The sequence below is a fragment of the Eucyclogobius newberryi genome, unplaced genomic scaffold, assembly GCF_026437365.1.
Source record: "Eucyclogobius newberryi isolate DKJ021-1_F unplaced genomic scaffold, fEucNew1.0.hap1 SCAF_9, whole genome shotgun sequence".
Lineage (NCBI taxonomy): Eukaryota > Metazoa > Chordata > Actinopteri > Gobiiformes > Gobiidae > Eucyclogobius > Eucyclogobius newberryi.
Genome location: NW_027316532.1, coordinates 39,143,332 through 39,166,556, shown reverse-complemented (window position 1 = coordinate 39,166,556; position 23,225 = coordinate 39,143,332). Strand labels below are relative to the sequence as shown.

Here is a 23,225-nt window from a genome sequence, read left to right as displayed (position 1 = left end):
TAAGTTATGTATAAAGTTATCAAGAGCTGGAGCGACAAAACAAAGATCATTTCTTGTACCAGGTCAAATCAACAGGAAAAGCAAAAACATATTGTTATTGAAATCAGACCCGAGTCTCATGATATTAAAGCTGCTCATTACTGCAAATATGTCACGATGATTGTCCAAACGTGCTTAACGAGTCACACGTCCCCATCAGCAGCAGGCGAGCAGCTGCCATCAGCACATTCTCACTGTGGAGCCTTATGTCTGCTCCAAGGGCCCACCAGCCTGCTCCAAGGGCCCACCAGCCTCTCCAAGGGCCCACCAGCCTCTCCAAGGGCCCACCAGTCTGCTCCAAGGGCCCACCAGCCTGCTCCAAGGGCCCACCAGCCTCTCCAAGGGCCCACCAGCCTCTCCAAGGGCCCACCAGTCGGCTCCAAGGGCCCAGCCTGCTCCAAGGGCCCACCATTCACTAAACACGGCTCATTTTCATTTCATTTGGACTTGGACAAGTCTAGCCCCTGGTTTTGTGTGGGTGTGTCCGGGGCCAGTCCGGGGCCAGCACACCTCCACTCGGGCCCCGCTGAGGGCCCGCTCAGGACTCTGGGGACTGTTCCTCTGCTCCAGCTGGACGTCCTAAACCTCCATTGTTCTGAGTCCACTCAAATTACATTGATTCAGCTCAAACAGATCTGATCACATTACAATATTGTCTGATGCCTGATTGAAGTTGCTATGGTAACTAAGCAGATGTCACAGATGTAAACAGGCTTCAGGGTGCAGCACCCACATTTTACACATCAGATTGTACGTGTTACTACTCTACTCCACTAAAGTATTAGCATTTATACTCATGTTTTATCATAGTTTGGATGAAGATTAGTGGCACCAGAAGAGTCTTTATAGTATTATAAAATATACATGGATGATGAGAAATGACTATTATACTACTATTATAGTAGTATAATACTATTAGAGTAGTATAATACTATTATAGTAGTATAATACTATTAGAGTAGTATAATACTATTATAGTAGTATAATACCATAATAGTACTATAATAGTATTATAATAGTATTATACTACTATAATAGTATTATACCACTATAATAGTACTATACTATAATAGTACTATGCTATAATAGTACTATACTATAATAGTACTATGCTATAATAGTATTATACTACTATAATAGTATTATACTACTATAATAGTACTATACTATAATAGTACTATACTATAATAGTACTATGCTATAATAGTATTATACTACTATAATAGTATTATACTACTATAATAGTACTATACTATAATAGTACTATGCTATAATAGTATTATACTACTATAATAGTATTATACTACTATAATAGTACTATACTATAATAGTACTATGCTATAATAGTACTATACTATAATAGTATTATACTACTATAATAGTACTATACTATAATAGTACTATGCTATAATAGTATTATACTACTATAATAGTACTATACTATAATAGTACTATACTACTATAATAATACTATACTATAATAGTACTATGCTATAATAGTACTTTACTATAATAGTACTATACTACTATAATAGTACTATACTATAATAGTACTATACTACTATAATAGTACTATACTATAATAGTATTATACTACTATAATAGTACTATACTATAATAGTACTATGCTATAATAGTACTATACTATAATAGTACTATACTACTATAATAGTACTATACTATAATAGTATTATACTACTATAATAGTACTATACTATAATAGTACTATGCTATAATAGTACTATACTATAATAGTACTATACTACTATAGTTACTATACAGAAAAACTAAACATTTTGAATGGGGAAAGTGCTCAGAATGTTTCCTGTAACAGTCAAATTAATGCCACTAAAACTAAATATTGTAATAAAGAAATGTGTGTGAATATGTTTTTATTACAAACTCTTTTGAATAAAGTATTAATTATACAAATGTTTGTTTCTTCAGTCGATCTTTTATTCCACAAACTTCAGACTTAAATTATGGAACGATGATGGTCAATTTGGCTCTTTTCTCTGACGGCTGAACACTGAACACTGAGCACTGAACACTGAACACTGAACACTGAACACTGAGCACTGAGCACTGAACACTGAACACTGAACACTGAACACTGAACACTGAGCACTGAGCACTGAGCACTGAACACTGAACACTGAACACTGAACACTGAGCACTGAGCACTGAGCACTGAGCACTGAACACTGAACACTGAACACTGAACACTGAGCACTGAGCACTGAGCACTGAACACTGAACACTGAACACTGAGCACTGAGCACTGAACACTGAACACTGAACACTGAACACTGAACACTGAGCACTGAACACTGAGCACTGAACACTGAACACTGAGCACTGAACACTGAGCACTGAGCACTGAGCACTGAGCACTGAACACTGAACACTGAACACTGAACACTGAACACTGAGCACTGAACACTGAACACTGAGCACTGAGCAATGAGCACTGAACACTGAACACTGAACACTGAACACTGAGCACTGATCACTGAACACTGAACACTGAACACTGAGCAATGAGCACTGAACACTGAACACTGAACACTGAGCACTGAGCACTGAGCACTGAACACTGAACACTGAACACTGAACACTGAGCAATGAGCACTGAACACTGAACACTGAACACTGAACACTGAACACTGAGCACTGAACACTGAGCAATGAGCACTGAACACTGAACACTGAACACTGAGCAATGAGCACTGAACACTGAACACTGAGCACTGAGCACTGAGCACTGAGCACTGAACACTGAGCACTGAACACTGAGCACTGAGCACTGAGCACTGAGCACTGAACACTGAGCACTGAACACTGAGCACTGAGCACTGAACACTGAGCACTGAACACTGAACACTGAGCAATGAGCACTGAACACTGAACACTGAACACTGAACACTGAACACTGAACACTGAGCACTGAACACTGAGCAATGAGCACTGAACACTGAACACTGAACACTGAGCAATGAGCACTGAACACTGAACACTGAACACTGAGCACTGAGCACTGAACACTGAGCACTGAACACTGAGCACTGAACACTGAGCACTGAGCACTGAGCACTGAGCACTGAACACTGAGCACTGAACACTGAGCACTGAACACTGAGCACTGAACACTGAGCACTGAGCACTGAACACTGAGCACTGAACACTGAGCACTGAGCACTGAGCACTGAGCACTGAACACTGAGCACTGAACACTGAACACTGAGCACTGAGCACTGAACACTGAGCACTGAACACTGAACACTGAACACTGAGCACTGAGCACTGAGCACTGAACACTGAACACTGAGCACTGAACACTGAGCACTGAGCACTGAGCACTGAACACTCAGCACTGAGCACTGAACACTGAACACTGAACACTGAGCAATGAGCACTGAACACTGAGCACTGAGCACTGAGCACTGAGCACTGAGCACTGAGCACTGAGCACTGAACACTGAACAGTGAAGTGTGAACCTGCAGCCGCTGCTTTAGCTTTATTACTCTCATTTCTATTTCCGATATAACGTTTATCGATACCGATATAACGTTTATCGATACCGATATAACGTTTATCGATACCGATATAACGTTTATCGATACCGATACGACTAAATCCTCCCGGATCGACCTTGATAATAGTGTTGTTATATTGTTCCCCACTAGACGTGAAAATATGTGTGAAATATTGTTGTCATATCTGGACATTGGGCGGGAGATGAATTAAATGATCACATGATCACATGATCACATGATCACATGATCACATGATCACATACAGATCCTTTTATTCTCCACAGACAGTTTCTCACAGATGCTGAGACTAAAGCAGAGCTTCATTGAGTTCAGTTGTAAATATGATCTCCAGTTACATCAGAAGAACAGAAGGTCTCGACCTGCCACAGAAAACACAAGTTAATACTAAGACTATTAGTAAGACTATTAACTAGACTAAGACTATTAACCACAAAAGTGCAGAAATAAGACTTTATTCCCTTGTATCTGTCTCTTTTTGAGGTCATTTGTTCAATACATTTGATATTTTCCAAAAAAAACAATTGCCATACCATAAATGTTTCAAAATATCTCCAACCTCGACTGCCTAGTACTTTCTACTACAGCCTACTACTACTAGTAGCCCTAACCCTACTTCTAATATTGAATCTGAATGAAAGATAAGATAATCCTTTATTGTAAATACAATAGTTTATTGTAAGTACAATAGTTTAGTAAAGGTCGTGACACTGGCTCCGTGTTATTGGATCCAGCACACGTGACTCTTGAGTCTCTTTAGACCTCCTAAAACCCAGGACCTGGTACTTTCCAACATACTTCACGTCACGCCTTCAGGGCGCGGCGCTTTAGTTTAGACAGATGGGGCCACCACAGGATGACCCTCCATTAATCCCATGATGCAACATGTTTAACAGCCCGCGCAGTTCCTTCGAATTTCCCAACTCGGACTCGACATCACGACTTCCAGGAATATTTTCAGACGGAAACCGCAGCTAAAAAAGGGAAAGTGCTTTAGGTCCAGGCTCGGATCTCACTGGGCTGAGAAAAGAACTAACGAAGTATGAATTTAATAGAATAACTGTTATGAAACATGCAGGAAAGTTCAGACAGGGGCCACGGATGAAACATATGTGTGAATATGGATCACTTCTGAGAGCCAAGAATGATTCAATTCTACTTTTGAGATATGGACCAAAGACAAAAACAATAAAATACATATAAAATACATATAATAAATGGAATAGAGATGGGGCCAGAGCCTTGAGAGTTCTCTGTCTATTTTGTGCAGGAACTTTCTCTCAGTGAGCTTAAGTATTCTGAAATGCAAATATTCCTCCTTATATAACACCTTGTGCAATCAAAAGAGATTGTAGAGACGCTAAATCCCTTTTGAAAAGCCTTTTGTTGGATTCCTTGTCACCGTGATGACGTTACACCACGACTCCTGTTCTCTGGCTCTGCCGTGACATGTCGCTTGAACCGTCAAACCTCCTTCAGACATTTAGAGCGACGTGTTCACTTTGCTGTTTACTTTGTGTAAAGAGACACTAGATCCTCCGCAGAGCAAACAGGTGGAGCTGTTGTCTGTGGAGCTGTAGTCTGTGGAGCTGTTGTCTGTGGAGCTGTTGTCTGTGGAGCTGTTGTCTGTGGAGCTGTTGTGTTGTCAGTGGAGCTGTTGTCTGTGGAGCTGTTGTCTGTGGAGCTGTTGTCAGTGGAGCTGTTGTCAGTGGAGCTGTTGTCAGTGGAGCAGTTGTCAGTGGAGCTGTTGTCTGTGGAGCTGTTGTCTGTGGAGCTGTTGTGTTGTCAGTGGAGCTGTTGTCTGTGGAGCTGTTGTCTGTGGAGCTGTTGTCTGTGGAGCTGTTGTCAGTGGAGCTGTTGTCTGTGGAGCTGTTGTCAGTGGAGCTGTTGTCAGTGGAGCTGTTGTCTGTGGAGCTTTTGTCTGTGGAGCTGTTGTCTGTGGAGCTGTTGTGTTGTCAGTGGAGCTGTTGTTTGTGGAGCTGTTGTCTGTGGAGCTGTTGTCAGTGGAGCTGTTGTCTGTGGAGCTGTTGTCTGTGGAGCTGTTGTTAGTGGAGCTGTTGTCTGTGGAGCTGTTGCCAGTGGAGCAGTTGTCAGTGGAGCAGTTGTCAGTGGAGCTGTTGTCAGTGGAGCTGTTGTCTGTGGAGCTGTAGTCTGTGGAGCTGTTGTCTGTGGAGCTGTTGTCAGTGGAGCAGTTGTCAGTGGAGCTGTTGTCTGTGGAGCTGTTGTCTGTGGAGCTGTTGTCTGTGGAGCTGTTGTCAGTGGAGCTGTTGTCAGTGGAGCTGTTGTCTGTGGAGCTGTTGTCTGTGGAGCTGTTGTCTGTGGAGCTGTTGTCAGTGGAGCTGTTGTCTGTGGAGCTGTTGTCAGTGGAGCTGTTGTCTGTGGAGCTGTTGTCAGTGGAGCTGTTGTCAGTGGAGCTGTTGTCTGTGGAGCTGTTGTCTGTGGAGCTGTTGTCAGTGGAGCTGTTGTCTGTGGAGCTGTTGTCTGTGGAGCTGTTGTCAGTGGAGCTGTTGTCTGTGGAGCTGTTGTCAGTGGAGCTGTTGTCAGTGGAGCTGTTGTCTGTGGAGCTGTTGTCTGTGGAGCTGTTGTCTGTGGAGCTGTTGTCTGTGGAGCTGTTGTCAGTGGAGCTGTTGTCTGTGGAGCTGTTGTCTGTGGAGCTGTTGTCAGTGGAGCTGTTGTCTGTGGAGCTGTTGTCTGTGGAGCTGTTGTCTGTGGAGCTGTTGTCTGTGGAGCTGTTGTCAGTGGAGCTGTTGTCTGTGGAGCTGTTGTCTGTGGAGCTGTTGTCAGTGGAGCTGTTGTCTGTGGAGCTGTTGTCAGTGGAGCTGTTGTCTGTGGAGCTGTTGTCAGTGGAGCTGTTGTCTGTGGAGCTGTTGTCAGTGGAGCTGTTGTCAGTGGAGCAGTTGTCAGTGGAGCTGTTGTCAGTGGAGCTGTTGTCTGTGGAGCTGTTGTCTGTGGAGCTGTTGTCAGTGGAGCTGTTGTCAGTGGAGCTGTTGTCTGTGGAGCTGTTGTCTGTGGAGCTGTTGTCTGTGGAGCTGTTGTCAGTGGAGCTGTTGTCTGTGGAGCTGTTGTCAGTGGAGCTGTTGTCTGTGGAGCTGTTGTCAGTGGAGCTGTTGTCTGTGGAGCTGTTGTCAGTGGAGCTGTTGTCTGTGGAGCTGTTGTCTGTGGAGCTGTTGTCAGTGGAGCTGTTGTCTGTGGAGCTGTTGTCTGTGGAGCTGTTGTCAGTGGAGCTGTTGTCTGTGGAGCTGTTGTCAGTGGAGCTGTTGTCTGTGGAGCTGTTGTCAGTGGAGCTGTTGTCTGTGGAGCTGTTGTCTGTGGAGCTGTTGTCTGTGGAGCTGTTGTCTGTGGAGCTGTTGTCTGTGGAGCTGTTGTCTGTGGAGCTGTTGTCAGTGGAGCTGTTGTCTGTGGAGCTGTTGTCTGTGGAGCTGTTGTCAGTGGAGCTGTTGTCTGTGGAGCTGTTGTCTGTGGAGCTGTTGTCTGCAGGGACCAAACAAAACCGGACCGTTCAGTTTGAAGATGAAGAGCTCAGGTGTCAATGGAATTTCCCTGTGTTTTTGGTTCAAGCGAAGTAACAGTAGAAGTAATAGTAAAAGTAACTAGTAGAAGTAACTAGTAGAAGTAACAGTAGAAGTAACAGTAGAAGTAACAGTAGAAGTAATAGTAAAAGTAACTAGTAGAAGTTACAGTAGAAGTAACAGTAGAAGTAACAGTAGAAGTAACAGTAAAAGTAATAATAGAAGTAACTAGTAGAAGTAACAGTAGAAGTAACAGTAGAAATAACAGTAGAAGTAACAGTAGAAATAACAGTAGAAGTAACAGTAGAAGTAACAGTATAAGTAACAGTAGAAGTAACAGTAGAAGTAACAGTAGAAGTAATAGTAAAAGTAACTAGTAGAAGTTACAGTAGAAGTAACAGTAGACGTAACAGTAGAAGTAACAGTAAAAGTAATAATAGAAGTAACTAGTAGTAAAGTAACACTATTATACAGTTTAGTGGTTGTAGTACGTAGTAGTGTCGCTGGTCACTTCGCTTTTTACTACTTATATAAGCAAATAAAACTAGTAATAGTAAAGTAATAGTATAGTAATAGTTTAGTAATAGTATAGTAATAGTTTAGTAATAGTTTAGTAATAGTATAGTAATAGTATAGTAATAGTATTGTAATAGTACAGTAATAATATAGTAATAGTATAGTAATAGTTTAGTAATAGTATAGTAATAGTTTAGTAATAGTATAGTAATAGTATAGTAATAGTTTAGTAATAGTATCGTAATAGTACAGTAATAGTTTAGTAATAGTATAGTAATAGTATAGTAATAGTACAGTAACAGTATAGTAATAGTACAGTAATAGTATAGTAATAATATAGTAATAGGCTTGAAAAGATCAATAGTATAGAATAAGAAGGGAAGAAGAAATAGTATTGAGTAGAAATGTCTTAGTCAACAATTTATTTTGTAGATGATCAAGTATTTTATTATCTTAATCGTTTTGAGGGATTTTTAAATCATTTCCAGAATTAGGCAGATTTTCTTTGCGTTTCATTCCCAACTTTGACTGGTTATGGGTTCCATTTTGAGAACATTTGAACTATTCCATACATGAGAACATGGTCAGGCCCATAGAACTAAACCAGCCCCGTTTCTTAACTTTATGTCAAATATGAATGTAGTAAATCCCCAGGGTCAGTCTTACCTGGTTCACGCTCATTAAATGTGTAAAACATTCCGTTATAAAGACCAGGTCAACCCTGTTTTCATGCTTATGTTGGAGCTCTGGCCTGAGAGCGATCTGGAACTGGGATGAGATGAGCTGGAGAGCGTGTTTGTGTGAAGCGCCTGAGGGTGAGGGAAGGCACAGAAATGAGTGAGAAGAATAAAAGATGAATGGCGGTGGTGTGGAACTGTCCCGCAGGAGGAGGGAACAAAGGCTCGGAGAAGGGTCAGTGCACAGCAGGACAGGGCAGGACAGAGCAGGACAGAGCGGGACAGAGCGGGACAGAGCGGCCTCTGTGACCTGTCCACTCCCACTATCTCAGACTTAAAGGAGGAGTCACAAAGCAGGACTTAAAGGCACTACACAGAGTCCTCACCCTTTAACTAACGCACAAGTCATCCAGACAAAGCCAACAAGTCATCCATTGCTTTCCCGACAGATGAACAGATTCTCTTATAAACTGATGCTTGACAATTAATGCATGAATAAAGTTGTCAAACCCTAAAGTTAAATCTGTTTTCAAGTCACGACCGAATAAACATGAAAAACTGCTGTCTCTCGTTACGAGCGGATGAAGCGTTATATAATCATCTGGAGGAAAGTTTATCCTGCCCAACACAGCCTGAGTCACCGTGATCCTGGACCAGCACCAGCACCAGGACCAGCACCTCCTCCTCCTCCTCCTCCTCCTCCACCTCCTTCTTCTTCTTCTTCTTCTTCTTCTTCTTTGGTGTTTTATGGCGGTCCAGAGCTCTAGCCCTTCTTTGTGTCGACAGAAACCTTAATCAGTTCTGAACAATCCCTGCGATGGATAAATCTTACAAAACTAAACTTTTCGGTGCTTTGAGGATTCAAAAATTCGAATAAATTGTGAAAATGGAAAAGAATCCGTTGTGAAAGCTGTAGTTTCGCCGTCAGCCAAACACGGGCAGTTTGAAGTCACAAAGAACACGTTGCACTCTTTCTGTGCTCAAAGTGGCATCTCTTCAAACTCAGGCAGATGGGGCGGGTCTTATCCCCTTCATATTATAGATCCCTGGTTTTAAACTATATTTGTCTGCGGAGTATTGAATATTCTTCCTGAGAATGCCACGTAGCACATTGCAGATGATTATGACTTCACATCTGTCCAAACCTCCTGAGTCTGTGCCGCAGGTGTGTGACATCTGATCCTGAAACATTTATAGGAGATTTTAGGTAGAAAAGCCCGCCCCAGAGCTGGTCCTGGAGAAGAGCCCCTTCCCCGCACATGTCCCAGGACCCACAGGGGCGGAGGGGGGTGAAAACACATTTGACCCGAGTGATCCAGAGCCTCGTATCCTGCACTGAGGTGAGGACGGGTCACATTCCTGTTCAGACACCTGCACCAGGACAATACAGATCCCATGTGGCTACTCAGCCTGAAATATACCACTTATCTGCTTTACCACCGTTAAAGATAGTTTTGTTTCATAAAGAATGAGGGCTCTACAAAACACACACGACATGCACAAAACACACACGAAACACACACGACATGCACAAAACACACACGAAACACACACGACATGCACAAAACACACACGAAACACACACGACATGCACAAAACACACACGACATGCACAAAACACACACGAAACACACACGACATGCACAAAACACACACGACATGCACAAAACACACACGAAACACACACGACATGCACAAAACACACACAACATGCACAAAACACACACAACATGCATAAAACACACACAACATGCACAAAACACATACAACATGCACAAAACACACACGACATGCACAAAACACACACGACATGCACAAAACACATACGACATGCACAAAACACACACACAAACATGCTGTTGTGTGTTGTGTTCATGCTGTGAAGAATCCATCCAGAAGATTGTGCTGCAAGAACTTCTAAATTCCATCTTTTGCTCAGTTTCCTCTCACTTTAAATTCATCTCTTGTGCAGATAATGAGCCAACTTTTCTGAGATTTATTCTTCTTCTTTCCGTTACATAATATTTAAGTCTTCACAGCCAGTGAAGATAATAACAGTCAGAAGAAGGTGAATTACCAGATTCTGGAAGTACTAAAAACTTGGTGGTCGATAAAGCTAAAGGCTGTTACAACTACAGTATCTTTACTACAACTACAGTATCTTTACTACAACTACAGTATCTTTACTACAACTACAGTATCTTTACTACAACTACAGTATCTTTACTACAATTACTTTATTACAACAACTACTACTACTACAACTACTACAACAACTACTACTACTACTACTACTACTACTACTACTACTACACTACTAAGGGATGTCCAGCCCAGTCTGTTAATCAATAATTGTGATAATTTACTTTATTTTGACATTCAGATGCTGGTCAAAAACTTGAGAAATAGTAACGTGTTCACACAGTTTCAGTAATAATTGTGAAATATAGCCGCAAGCGGCAATGATCTGCCCTCGCTACGCCGCCGCCACGCCGCAAGAGGAGGGGGCGCTAACGCGCCCCAATTGTCCTTTTATTACGCCTACTGCTGAATCTGTGACGCTGTCACATCTTCTCCCCTTTGTTTTACATCAAAAAGCTATTTTATTTTGAATTCTTGGCAAAATGTGCGGCTTTGCCGCACAGACACCGTGACTCTTTGAATAAAAATGTGGATAACTTTTGATGGTCCTGAAGATGAGTCTCACCAAATTTCAGGTTAATATGTCTAACGCCCTGAGGGGGAGGAGTTTGTGAAAGTCTAAAGTGTAAACATGTTCTGGCGATTTCCCCATTGGAATAACATGGGAGGTTTTGGTCATCGTTACGGCAACGCCATAACAATTATGACATGGGTCTCACTGACTTTTTTGATGGGGATGCCAAAATTGAGTTGTGTGTCAAATTTCAGATAATTTCGCAAAACTAAACATTCAACCTCCATATAAAATCTGTAGGGGGCGCTGTGGCGCCAAATAAATTTATTTCACTTCAAGTAGGTTTAGGGCAAAGAGTTTAACAACTGATTCTAATTTGACGCAATTCGGACTTTATCTGCGCAAACGGCAGAAATTTTACATATGGGAGATTTCTGAAATTCTAGCTACAGTTTGTGGCTTCGCCGCACAGAGACCGTGACAGGGTCAATGTCATTTGGATAACTTTTGATGTCCCACTCCTCAGCACCATTTTCACCAAATTTCAGCTTGGTCCCGAGAAGAAGAAGAAAGAATAATATTCCGATGCGAAAACAATGTTTCCCATTTTTCAAATATCATAAACTATACATTTTCGGAAAGCGCTCGCGCTTTCCTACCTCATGGTGTGGGTCCCTGGTCACTGACGGGTACTTTCGATAATTTTGAGTGGGCTCCGCCCACTTTGTGTTTTTGGCCCTCTATACAGTAATAATGTTCAATTTTTGCATTACATGTTTATATGCACGGAACATGCAAGAGATGGGGAACGTATTTGTGAGCTACTTAGCGCAAATGAGTGCTTTATATGGGGATGACGACCGCGAAGCGGTCGTCATCCCAATGTAAAGTGCTCGTTTAGTGCGCACTTTTGCACGGGCTTCGCCCGTTTACAACGGTAATGTTCCATTTTCCTACAACTAATTAGCATGCACGGGGCGTGCATGAGTGGAGGAGTGCGTTAGTGAGTGTTTGGAAGTGGGCGAGCGCTTCGCGCTCGATTTCGTGCGCACTTTCGCAGCCGTGCTTCGCACGGCCTTACGAGACTAATAGGCCTCTCGCCAGCTTGTGGCGCTCGGGCCTAATAATCCTTAAATCTGACGGTTGAACATTGACATTTTATATCGTAACATCTTTACTACGACGACGACGACCGTTTTATTGTTAAACTTTCAACACATTTTAACCACTTTTATAACTGACTACAAATCATTAATCGAGTCAGTTATTGTCCTGGAGATTCTCATTTGGCCGATACTTTCAGACGTAAACAAACACCTCCAGCTCAAACAGACTAATGCAAAACAACTATACTTTTATCACCTCACAGACATCTCTCCAGGTTGCTACGGAAAAGAACGTGCCATACTTCACACCAACACAACAACAGACTGTATTTGTTTGAACACGGGGGAAATCCTCTGGTTTTAGCTGCAGTTTGAATAATAAGATAAAATCCTCTGGTTTTAGCTGCAGTTTGAATAATAAGATAAAATCCTCTGGTTTTAGCTGCAGTTTGAATAATAAGATAAAATCCTCTGGTTTTAGCTGCAGTTTGAATAATAAGATAAAATGGTGTGTCAGACGCAGACGTTCTGAGGTCGGGACGAAAAGGAGGAAGACGTCTCCAAAGGTTGAACAAATACACACAGCTCAGTCCCATTATAAACAGACTCAACACGGTCGACTTTGGGCGGGTCAAGGTTTGGACTGAGCTCGATGACATTGAACGTGAAAATAAACCACAAAAGTGAAGAAATGGAAACTCAAACTAAAGTTAAAACAGCTCTACATTTGTTTGGGACAAGGCTGTGCAACTCATCACATTTAAATCAAGATAGTTCATATTTCTGTCAAATGTTGATACTGCTTAAAATATAAACTGTAAACTCAAACTTACCATTTAAACTTCATTTTCAAATCTAATCTGAATTGCAGATCTTGTCAAAACAATCGCAGTTAGATATTTTCCCCAAATTCAGATTTTTGAGAAAGAAATGTGACTGTATTTGTTTTAAATTGGAATGATTAAAACTGCCTTGACAAAATTCACGATCAATATATATAATATGTCAGGAAAATAATTGTTTTTGTCATATCACTCAAACACGCCAAAACAGTAGAATAAAGGCGGATTTTATTTGAACAGCTGAATGAGTCGTGCCCAGGGACACTATAAGAATGTGCAGTGTTGAACCACCAAACTTCTGGTTTAACAGCTCTACCAACTCAACTTCTGCCACCCCAACATTAGAATATGATTTTAATTTAGTTTTAATGCCAAAACTAACACAAACGAGGCATTAAAGGTGCAACATAAAACAACGTTCTTCTTTCCTACAGTTTTTCTGGCTCTTTTCTGGCTCTTTGGCTCCACCTGAATGAAGCGATCCTCCTGTAAAGTCATTGGTCCTTCTCTGCTCCACCCTCTTTGCAGAGCTGTGATTGAGATTGTTGGTTTAATGTCCTCCTCCTGCTCCTGCTCCTGCTCCTCCTCCTCCTCCTCCTCCTCCTCCTCCTCCTGATTTACTGCTCCGCTGACCTGTGGCCACCATCATGTCAGATGTTAAAGCCTCTTTAATTGGCCGCTCAAGTCTTTACAAACTGATTGATAAGCAAAGATGGAGGCGGGTCTGTTTGTCCTTTTGTGTTTTGGGAGTGGGGCGTGTCCGAAGGGGGCAGGGAGGTCACTCGGCGGGCCCTGCGGGGGTCAGGGGTACATGACTTTGGCCCCCTGCCTCCGCGAGACAACCCTGAGTAGTCCCAATGGAGCCGTGAGTTTTACAGTGCATAAAGGTCACGGGGGGAATTCTGGGAACGGGTCATTTACCAAAGTGAAAATGTGTTTGAGTTTGACTGGAGCCATGGAACAAAAAAACAGTGTCAAAACTAGATACTTATTTGAACAAGTATCGGAACTAAACAAATGAAATGTTTTCAGGATAGTTTGAGAATGACCGCGGGCTTTATAAGAACAACGGAGTAAAAGCTCATATGATAAATAAAGACAATAATAGTATTTTAGGTCGAAAACTACATTCTGTTTCTGTGGTATTGAAATTGATATTGAGTCTATTCCTTAGTATCAAAGTCAAACATATTTTTTCATGATTAACAAAAAAATACATTTAGTAAAAGTTCTCTTTCCATGTTTAAACTGGCTCTTTGATTTTTTGACAGTTCACACAGATCTTATCTTGAGTCCAGGTTTTTTGCAGGAAAAAACACAAACAAACTTTATCTTCACTTCCTGAACCTACATTACCTACATTATTTAAAGCAATACCACTCAAGGCAACGCAGGGATTTTTCACTGCGCCCACATTCCTTTTCTCCACCTGAAACTCTGTCTGGAGAGGTTTTGTGATGACCCACAGACGAGAGGCACTTGTCCCACCACAGGAATGTCAGATGGAATTGCATTCACATTTTTACCCAAAACAAAGCATTAAAAACCCTAATTTGACTTAAACATCTCAGAAGAAACAGCCCCGTCGTCCCTGAAACGTCCCGTCTGATTGAAGGGGCACGTGTGGGGAGCAGGGTCTCCGAACGCAGGAGGGAACTGCGGTTTCCTGGTCATTGGCTTTTGGGAACGCTTGACTTGACAGAAAAGTTCAACACAAACCACTTCAATAACGGCGGGACGGGACGTCCGACGTGGACGGGGGACGTCCGATGTGGATGGAGAAGTGAGACATGCAGAGGAGACTGAAGTTTAAGTTTGTGTCTGATCCAAGCAACAGCAGCACAATATAAAGACTTCTATTAATCACTAATGGCAAAACATTACAAAACGTGATGTTAGAGCGTGAGGCGGGGAGAGATTTAAGAAAGAATAACGTTACTTCAAAATCATATTGCTCAAGTAGAGGTACAAAGTATTAGTCCTGGATATGAGTCAAGTATTTGGGGAAATAACTATTCAAGTAATTGAAAGAGTAACAGTATTTAACGATTTGAACATTAAAAAAACCTTCAGTTACTTGACTTCATCACTGTGGGATGAGTAACTAGCTTTACTGAAGTAAGACGGTTACTTCAAACTAAATATTACTCAGGTACGAGAAGATATTATAAAAAAACGACTCAAAACAAATGTAACCGAGTACCCACGTCTTATGGTGTCATCCATTATTACACGGATTACATACAATACAGTAAGTCAAATAAAGCAATCATGATCTCCATAGTGTGTTATGTTTTCTGGAGAATCTATAAAACACTTACTTAACCTCATGTGTGTATTATGTGTGTTATGAGCCAAAGGTGAAGCAGAATCCCTGTAATAAACGTGCCGACTTCAGGTTCTGTGGCTGTAGCCGTAGCCGTAGCCGTAGCCGTAGCCGTAGCTGGCCCGTGTAAAGCTGTGTCTGGACCTGTGTCTGGACCTGTGTCTGGACCAGTGTCTGTCTGGGGCCCGGGGCCGCTCTTTGAAAGCGGCTCTATAATTAGACTATATGAATAACAGGTGTCCAGAGCTGCCAGAGCTGCACGTGCTGTTTAACACCAAAGACACTGCAGATCAGCCAGAAAATAAGTCATTTGGAAATTGCTCATATATTAGATTTATAGTTACATATAAGCGCTGTTACATCAAAGTCATGTTAACTCTTTAAAGGTGCACTATGAAACTTTTCTGCCAGCTGCTCTTCTTCACAGAATGGGAGTGCAGGGGGCTGCTCTGTCTGGAATGTTCCACAGTATGGCATTAAACTCACCTATCAATTACCTCTCTAGCACAGATCTGACCTGTAACTGCATGAAGATAGATAATAATAATAATAATAATAACTTTTATTTATATAGCGCTTTTCAGTGACCCAAAGACGCTGAACATAATAAAAAAGGGGGGGGTATTTACAGACAGGGGGGACAACACAGATACGTTTAATGCCATACTGTGGAACATTACCAGCTCCCTGGAGACAAGCAGGTGGTGTGCCCTTTACCACAAAAGTTAGATTTTAACCTTTAAGTAACAAGAAGTGAAAGCAAAAAAATATTAGTTTCATGTTTTGGAGCAACCATTCTTGTATGTTCTATGTAGTAGAACTGCTGATTACACTATTACTACTATACTACAACTATTATTACTTGTAGTACTAGAGTAACTACCATGCTGTCACCCAGTCCGTGAGCAGGACGTCCCGCCTGCCTCAGCGTCTGGCTCCCGCCTCCAACAGTTGGACTTTCCCCGTTCTTTCTCCCCTTTTGCTCTCATTTCCTGTGCTGTTATGTCAGATAAACCGACCAAAAAACATCTAAAATGTTCAAATACACATATACATGTGCAATACTGACATGACCATGTGCAATACCATCATATACATGTGCAATACTGACATGACCATGTGCAATACCATCATATACATGTGCAATACTGACATGACCATGTGCAATACCATCATATACATGTGCAATACTGACATGACCATGTGCAATACCATCATATACATGTGCAATACTGACATGACCATGTGCAATACCATCATATACATGTGCAATACTGACATGACCATGTGCAATACCATCATATACATGTGCAATACTGACATGACCATGTGCAATACCATCATATACATGTGCAATACTGACATGACCATGTGCAATACCATCATATACATGTGCAATACTGACATGACCATGTGCAATACCATCATATACATGTGCAATACTGACATGACCATGTGCAATACCATCATATACATGTGCAATACTGACATGACCATGTGCAATACCATCATATACATGTGCAATACTGACATGACCATGTGCAATACCATCATATACATGTGCAATACTGACATGACCATGTGCAATACCATCATATACATGTGCAATACTGACATGACCATGTGCAATACCATCATATACATGTGCAATACTGACATGACCATGTGCAATACCATCATATACATGTGCAATACTGACATGACCATGTGCAATACCATCATATACATGTGCAATACTGACATGACCATGTGCAATACCATCATATACATGTGCAATACTGACATGACCATGTGCAATACCATCATATACATGTGCAATACTGACATGACCATGTGCAATACCATCATTTACATGTGCAATACTGACTTAACCATGTGCAATACCATCATATACATGTGCAATACTGACTTAACCATGTGCAATACCATCATATACATGTGCAATACTGACATGACCATGTGCAATACCATCATACATGTGCAATACTGACATGACCATGTGCAATACCGTCATATTCATGTGCAATACTGACTTAACCATGTGCAATACCATCATATACATGTGCAATACTGACTTAACCATGTGCAATACCATCATATACATGTGCAATACTGACATGACCATGTGCAATACCATCATATACATGTGCAATACTGACTTAACCATGTGCAATACCATCATATACATGTGCAATACTGACTTAACCATGTGCAATACCATCATATACATGTGCAATACTGACTTAACCATGTGCAATACCGTCATATACATGTGCAATCACTGTCATACTCACAAGCAATTAAGGCCATATTCATGTGCATATAACTGATGTAAATAAGAGCGTTTACTCACCATTAGTATTAGTATTATTTAGTCTTATGCTAGCTATCTTTACTTTACTTTATTTTATTATTATCTTTATCTTTTTATTTTATTTATTTATTTTCCTCCATTCCCTATTAAGATATGAGAGGAGTTTTGTAAATAAGAGTGTTTTGTTTTGTTCTATTAAGAATATAAGTCATCTGTCCTTTCCTCTGTATCGACTGCAGTGTAACACACACATTTCCCCATGTGTGGACAATAAAGGAATATCTTATCTTATCTTAACTATAGTGTGTATTTAAAGTAGCGGCTGCAGTCGTACTTCACACTCTTCACACTCGCAGCACATGGTGGAGTCACAATGATGGATCTGGGCCTGGGATGGAGCATCGACTTGTTGGTGGAGCCTCACTTAGTAAATCAAAGTGGCAGTAATGGCTGGAGAGGGTCAATAAACGTCCTGTCTATTGGATTACACGCATTTCTGGGCTCTGCTCCCGTTACTGCTGCTACTACTACTATTACTACTACTACTTTGTACGCAGCAGTATAAATGATGTGTTGATTCCAGGCCAGTGGAGCCTGGACCTCCCTGAACTGCAGGGGCCAGACGTGTGAGTCGGGGCCGCAGTGAATCTTACTCCAGGGGCTGTTTAAAGAGGTGGAAAAGCAAGGCGCAGTTTAGACCTTCAAGCATAACTCAATCCTATAAGCGCCGGCTCTGCTGCTCGTGTTATATAACGAGGACGAGGCCTGGAAAAGCTACGGTCAAACTTTCTTATGTAGTGGTTAGTCATAGAAGTAGTGGTCAGCAAGTGAACGTAAAAGTGGCAATGGAAAAACGACATAAAGCAGATTTGATATGAATTATAACTGAAATGTGCAGCTCAGAATGTGTTGCAGAAGTGTTATTATAATTTGAAGAGACAGAATTGGCACTGCATTTGCATATAGATAAATATACATATAGAGAAAGAGAAATGCAGTATTTATCACACCACTCCTACTGCTACAAGTGAACTTTATTGTAGATAAAAGCAGGCGGCTCGGGTTGAAGTATCTGGTTACTATTGATCCTTGTCTTTGAAGCCGCGGCCTGTGTTATCTGATGAAACCTGAGCCTGAAAGAACCTAATTACCGCTAATAGTGTTTTTTCATATTAATGGCCTGGTGCATGGTTAAACAACACGGCCCCCTTTTTATCTGAATCACAATCAGTGTAAATGGGACACGTCGCTGGGGAGGGGCCTTTTATGAGCCGGCGGTCCACAGGATTCTACTGTAAGACGCAGCTGCAGAAGGTCGCCCACACCAGATAAAACAGAGTCACTTATTGAACTGGAGATAAGGTATCAGTGTCCACGCACACGCTAGGTTCTTTTGTCTGTGGCAGGAGAGTCCCCCCGAGCTTTTCAAAAAGGACTCACTGACAAAAAGAAAAAGTCCACGAGATGACAATCAGTTCATGTCCTTGGTATAAATGTTTTGTCAAATAGTTTCACTTATTTCTCATAGTATCCATCATCGTGCCATTTAAAGACACATGAGATGCCACCGCTTTGCTCATTCATTGGCACGACTGGAGTATTATTGTTATGCTCCTGGCTCTCTGGCGCCTGGCATGTGTCCCTGCAGTTTCATGTTGGGACAGCTCATTTGTGACACCCAATCAACCTCTGCGGCTCCTCCTAAGCCAGGCCCGGTGCAGTCAGTGTGGTCCCCGTGTTAGTGACGCGGGTTTTAAGTTACACAGATTTGAGCAGAGGGAGGGAGCGGCGATGCTTGTTGCTTATGTGGTAATATTTGGAGAGCACGTGGTTGGCAGTTTACCACATTCCTCCGTCGGGCCACACCAGAGACGTCTGCCAAACCAGAAAAGATTAGAGGAAAAGTGGTGGGGTAGAATATATGGGATTATGGAGAAGGGCAGACGAAGAAAACAAGCCATATACTGAAGTTAATCACATTATGGACCGGCAAAAGTGAGAGAATTATGTTTCTAACTATAATGTGTGTAAATGTCAGTGTCGTTAGTTCCTCTGCTTCAGACGTACAGTCAGACACAGTGAAGAAACCAATCGATGAGGCCAAATGGAAGTTACCAGGAGCTCCACAGACAGTTACTTATCATTCTATATAACATTGTGATTCATTCCATACAGTACAATTACTGTTAACTTGGTAACAATTAGATCACAAAAGCCAGTTGAACCCCAGCATTTGATGTAAACTCTACCACGAGGAGATAAAGTCACAGGAACCAAAAGTGAAACAAAAGCATGTTCTTGTTATTACAGGAGATGAACTAGTGTCTCTTTTCTCCACAAAGTAAGACCTGAAGACCACAGGAAGCGTGGGACATGCAACGACACGCCAAGCTCAGAGTAAAAGCGGGGTAAATCCACTCAGGTATGTCCCGGGCCCTTCACCCCGCGCACAGGGGCCAAACGGAAGGATGCGCCTGTGGAAAGTGGCTCCGCGCGCACCCCACTATCACAACAACACCCCGTTAGCCAAAAGGGCTTTGCTCTGATTAAAAGCCCAGAGGCGATGGCCCCATGCTGCGTTATCGGGGCCATGAACCCACCTGTCAGCCCCTGTCAGCCCCTGTCAGCCGCACATGAAACAGAACCACCACTGGACTCTTCACGCACAGACGGGCCCGGCGCGCGTGGCACGTCCCGCACTGGGCCCGTCCCGCACTGGGCCAGTCCCGCACTGGGCCAGGGCCAGTCCCGCACGGGACCCGTCCCGCATGGGGCCCGTCCACTCCTCCTAACCCCGTTTTACGAGCATGTGTTATTGCTCCATGAATATAAGAGGATTAAAGCAGCGGAATAAAAATGGAATCGCGTGAACTCAAAGCAGCAGATGTAAAATGCAAATGTGTTTTCCAAGTATTTTTCTAATTATTAGGATTACTTCATCAATCAGCACCAAAACTCATACATCTCACTGAAGGTAAACCGTGAATAAAAAGTGAAAACGGTCCAAACTCAGACACGAGCCCGTAGTGAGCGCGTCCCCTCCGAGAGGACACGGGACGGGACAGGAGCGGGTACTTACGCACTGCCTCCTGCTTGGGGTCCAGCTCGGCACATGTCTGCTGCAGGACGGTCATTTTGCCCTGGACTCTCCTCACGCGCTGGGACGTGGACGCGAGCTCGTTCTCCAGCTCCTGGAAAATGGAGCACGCGTGTCTGGCCAGGTCCGACAGCTGCCGTAGCGTCCGGGACAGAGACACATTGTTGACGGTGACCAGGTCCTCGTACAGAAGACCCTCCTCGTTTGGGATGTAGTGCCTGCGAACTAACTGCGGTTCCACGAGCCGTTTGGCAAAGGGCATGGTCTTGTTGATGATGATGATCCGGACCGGGGACTAAATCCAGCGAAAGTGTCCCCAAAGTACGCGCTCCGTCCTCGGTCCGTGTTCCGCTGCGCTCGGTTCAGCCGCTGCTGCCCCCCATCCTCTCCTCTGCCTGTGGGACGTTCTCCTCTGCCTGTGGGACGTTCTCCTCTGCCTGTGGGACGTTCTCCTCTGCCTGTGGGACGTTCTCCTCTGCCTGTGGGACGTTCTCCTCTGCCTGTGGGACGTTCTCCTCTGCCAGCTCGGAGGATCTTCTGATGACGCGTCACGGTTTTCCGCTGCTCCACAAAAAGAAAGTGGAGTTTAAACAGGGGCGGGGACAAAACCCGGTGCGGATCAGAGCGGAGTCCTGGATCCGGAGTCCTGGATCCGGTCTGTGGCGCTGACGTGAGCCGCGTGGGGTGACGCTGCTGCTGTGAGAGGGAAAGCACTAAGTACTAAGAACTAAGCACTGAGAACTAAGCACTAAGTACTAAGAACCAAGCACTAAGCACTAAGAACTAAGCACTAGGAACTAAGCACTAAGCACTGATAACTAAGCACTAAGAACTAAGCACTAGGAACTAAGCACTGATAACTAAGAACTAAGGACTAGGAACTAAGCACTAAGAACCAAGAACTAAGCACTAATAACTAAGTACTAAGCACTAAGTACTAAGCACTAAGCACTAAGAACAAAGCACTAAGAACTAAGCACTACGAACTAAGCACTAAGCACTAGGAACTAAGCACTAATAACTAAGCACTAGGAACTAAGAACTAAGCACTAAGAACCAAGCACTAAAAAACAATAACTAAGCACTAAGAACTAAGCACTAAGAAATACGCACTAAGCACAAAGAACTAAGCACTAAGAACTAAGAACTTAGCACTAAGAACCAAGCACTAAGAACTAAGCACTAAGAACTAAGCACTAAGTACTAAGCACTAAAAACTAAGCACTAAACACTTAGAACTAAGCACTAAACACTAAGAACTAAGTACTAAGAACAAAGCACTAAGAACTAAGAACTAAGTACTAAGCACTAAGAACTAAGCACTAAAATCAAAGCACTAAGAACAAAGCACTAAGAACTAAGCACTGAGAACTAAGAACTAAGCACTAAGTACTAAGAACCAAGCACTAAGAACTAAGCACTAAGAACTAAGCACTGATAACTAAGCACTAAGAACTAAGCACTAGGAACTAAGCACTAGGAACTAAGCACTAGGAACTAAGCACTGATAACTAAGAACTAAGCACTAGGAACTAAGCACTAAGAACCAAGAACTAAGCACTAATAACTAAGTACTAAGCACTAAGTACTAAGAACTAAGCACTAAGAACCAAGCACTAAGAACAAAGCACTAAGAACTAAGCACTAGGAACTAAGCACTAATAACTAAGCACTAGGAACTAAGCACTAATAACTAAGCACTAAGCACTAAGAACCAAGCACTAAAAAACAATAACTAAGCACTAAGAACTAAGCACTAAGAACTAAGCACTAAGAACCAAGCACTAGGAACTAAGCACTAAGAACTAAGCACTAAGTACTAAACACTTAGAACTAAGCACTTAGAACTAAGCACTAAACACTAAGAACTAAGCACTAAAATCAAAGCACTAAGAACAAAGCACTAAGAACTAAGCACTAAGAACTAAGCACTAGGAACTAAGCACTAAGAACTAAGCACTGATAACTAAGCACTAAGAACTAGGAACTAAGCACTAGGAACTAAGCACTGATAACTAAGAACTAAGCACTAGGAACTAAGCACTAAGAACCAAGAACTAAGCACTAATAACTAAGTACTAAGCACTAAGTACTAAGAACTAAGCACTAGCAACTAAGCACTAGGAACTAAGCACTAATAACTAAGCACGAGGAACTAAGCACTAAGAACTAAGCACTAAGAACCAAGCACTAAGAACCAATAACTAAGCACTAAGAACTAAGAACCAAGAACTAAGAACTAAGCACTAAGAAATACGCACTAAGCACTAAGCACTAAGAACTAGGAACTAAGAACTTAGCACTAAGAACCAAGCAAAAGAACTAAGCACTAAGAACTAAGCACTAAGTACTAATCACTAAGAACTAAGCACTAAACACTTAGAACTAAGCACTAAACACTAAGAACTAAGTACTAAGAACGAAGCACTAAGTACTACGCACTAAGAACTAAGCACTAAGAACTAAGCACTGATAACTAAGCACTAAGCACTAAGAACTAAGCACTAAGAAATAAGCACTAAGCACTAAGAACTAGGCACTAAGAACTAAGCACTAAGAACTAAGCACTGAGAACTAAGCACTAAGAA

General features: G+C 42.3%; 1 protein-coding gene across 1 annotated transcript in view; it reads right to left on the bottom strand.

Annotated features, from left to right (window-relative positions):
* nhsa (Nance-Horan syndrome a (congenital cataracts and dental anomalies)) overlaps nt 1-21,044 on the bottom strand; it is a 123,203-nt gene extending 102,159 nt beyond the window's left edge. The window contains exon 1 of the mRNA XM_072438328.1: nt 20,620-21,044. Coding sequence (XP_072294429.1) covers nt 20,620-20,899 — 280 coding nt within the window. The 5' untranslated portion in view covers nt 20,900-21,044. The remainder of the gene's footprint in view (nt 1-20,619) is intronic.
* Nucleotides 21,045-23,225: the final 2,181 nt, after the last annotated feature.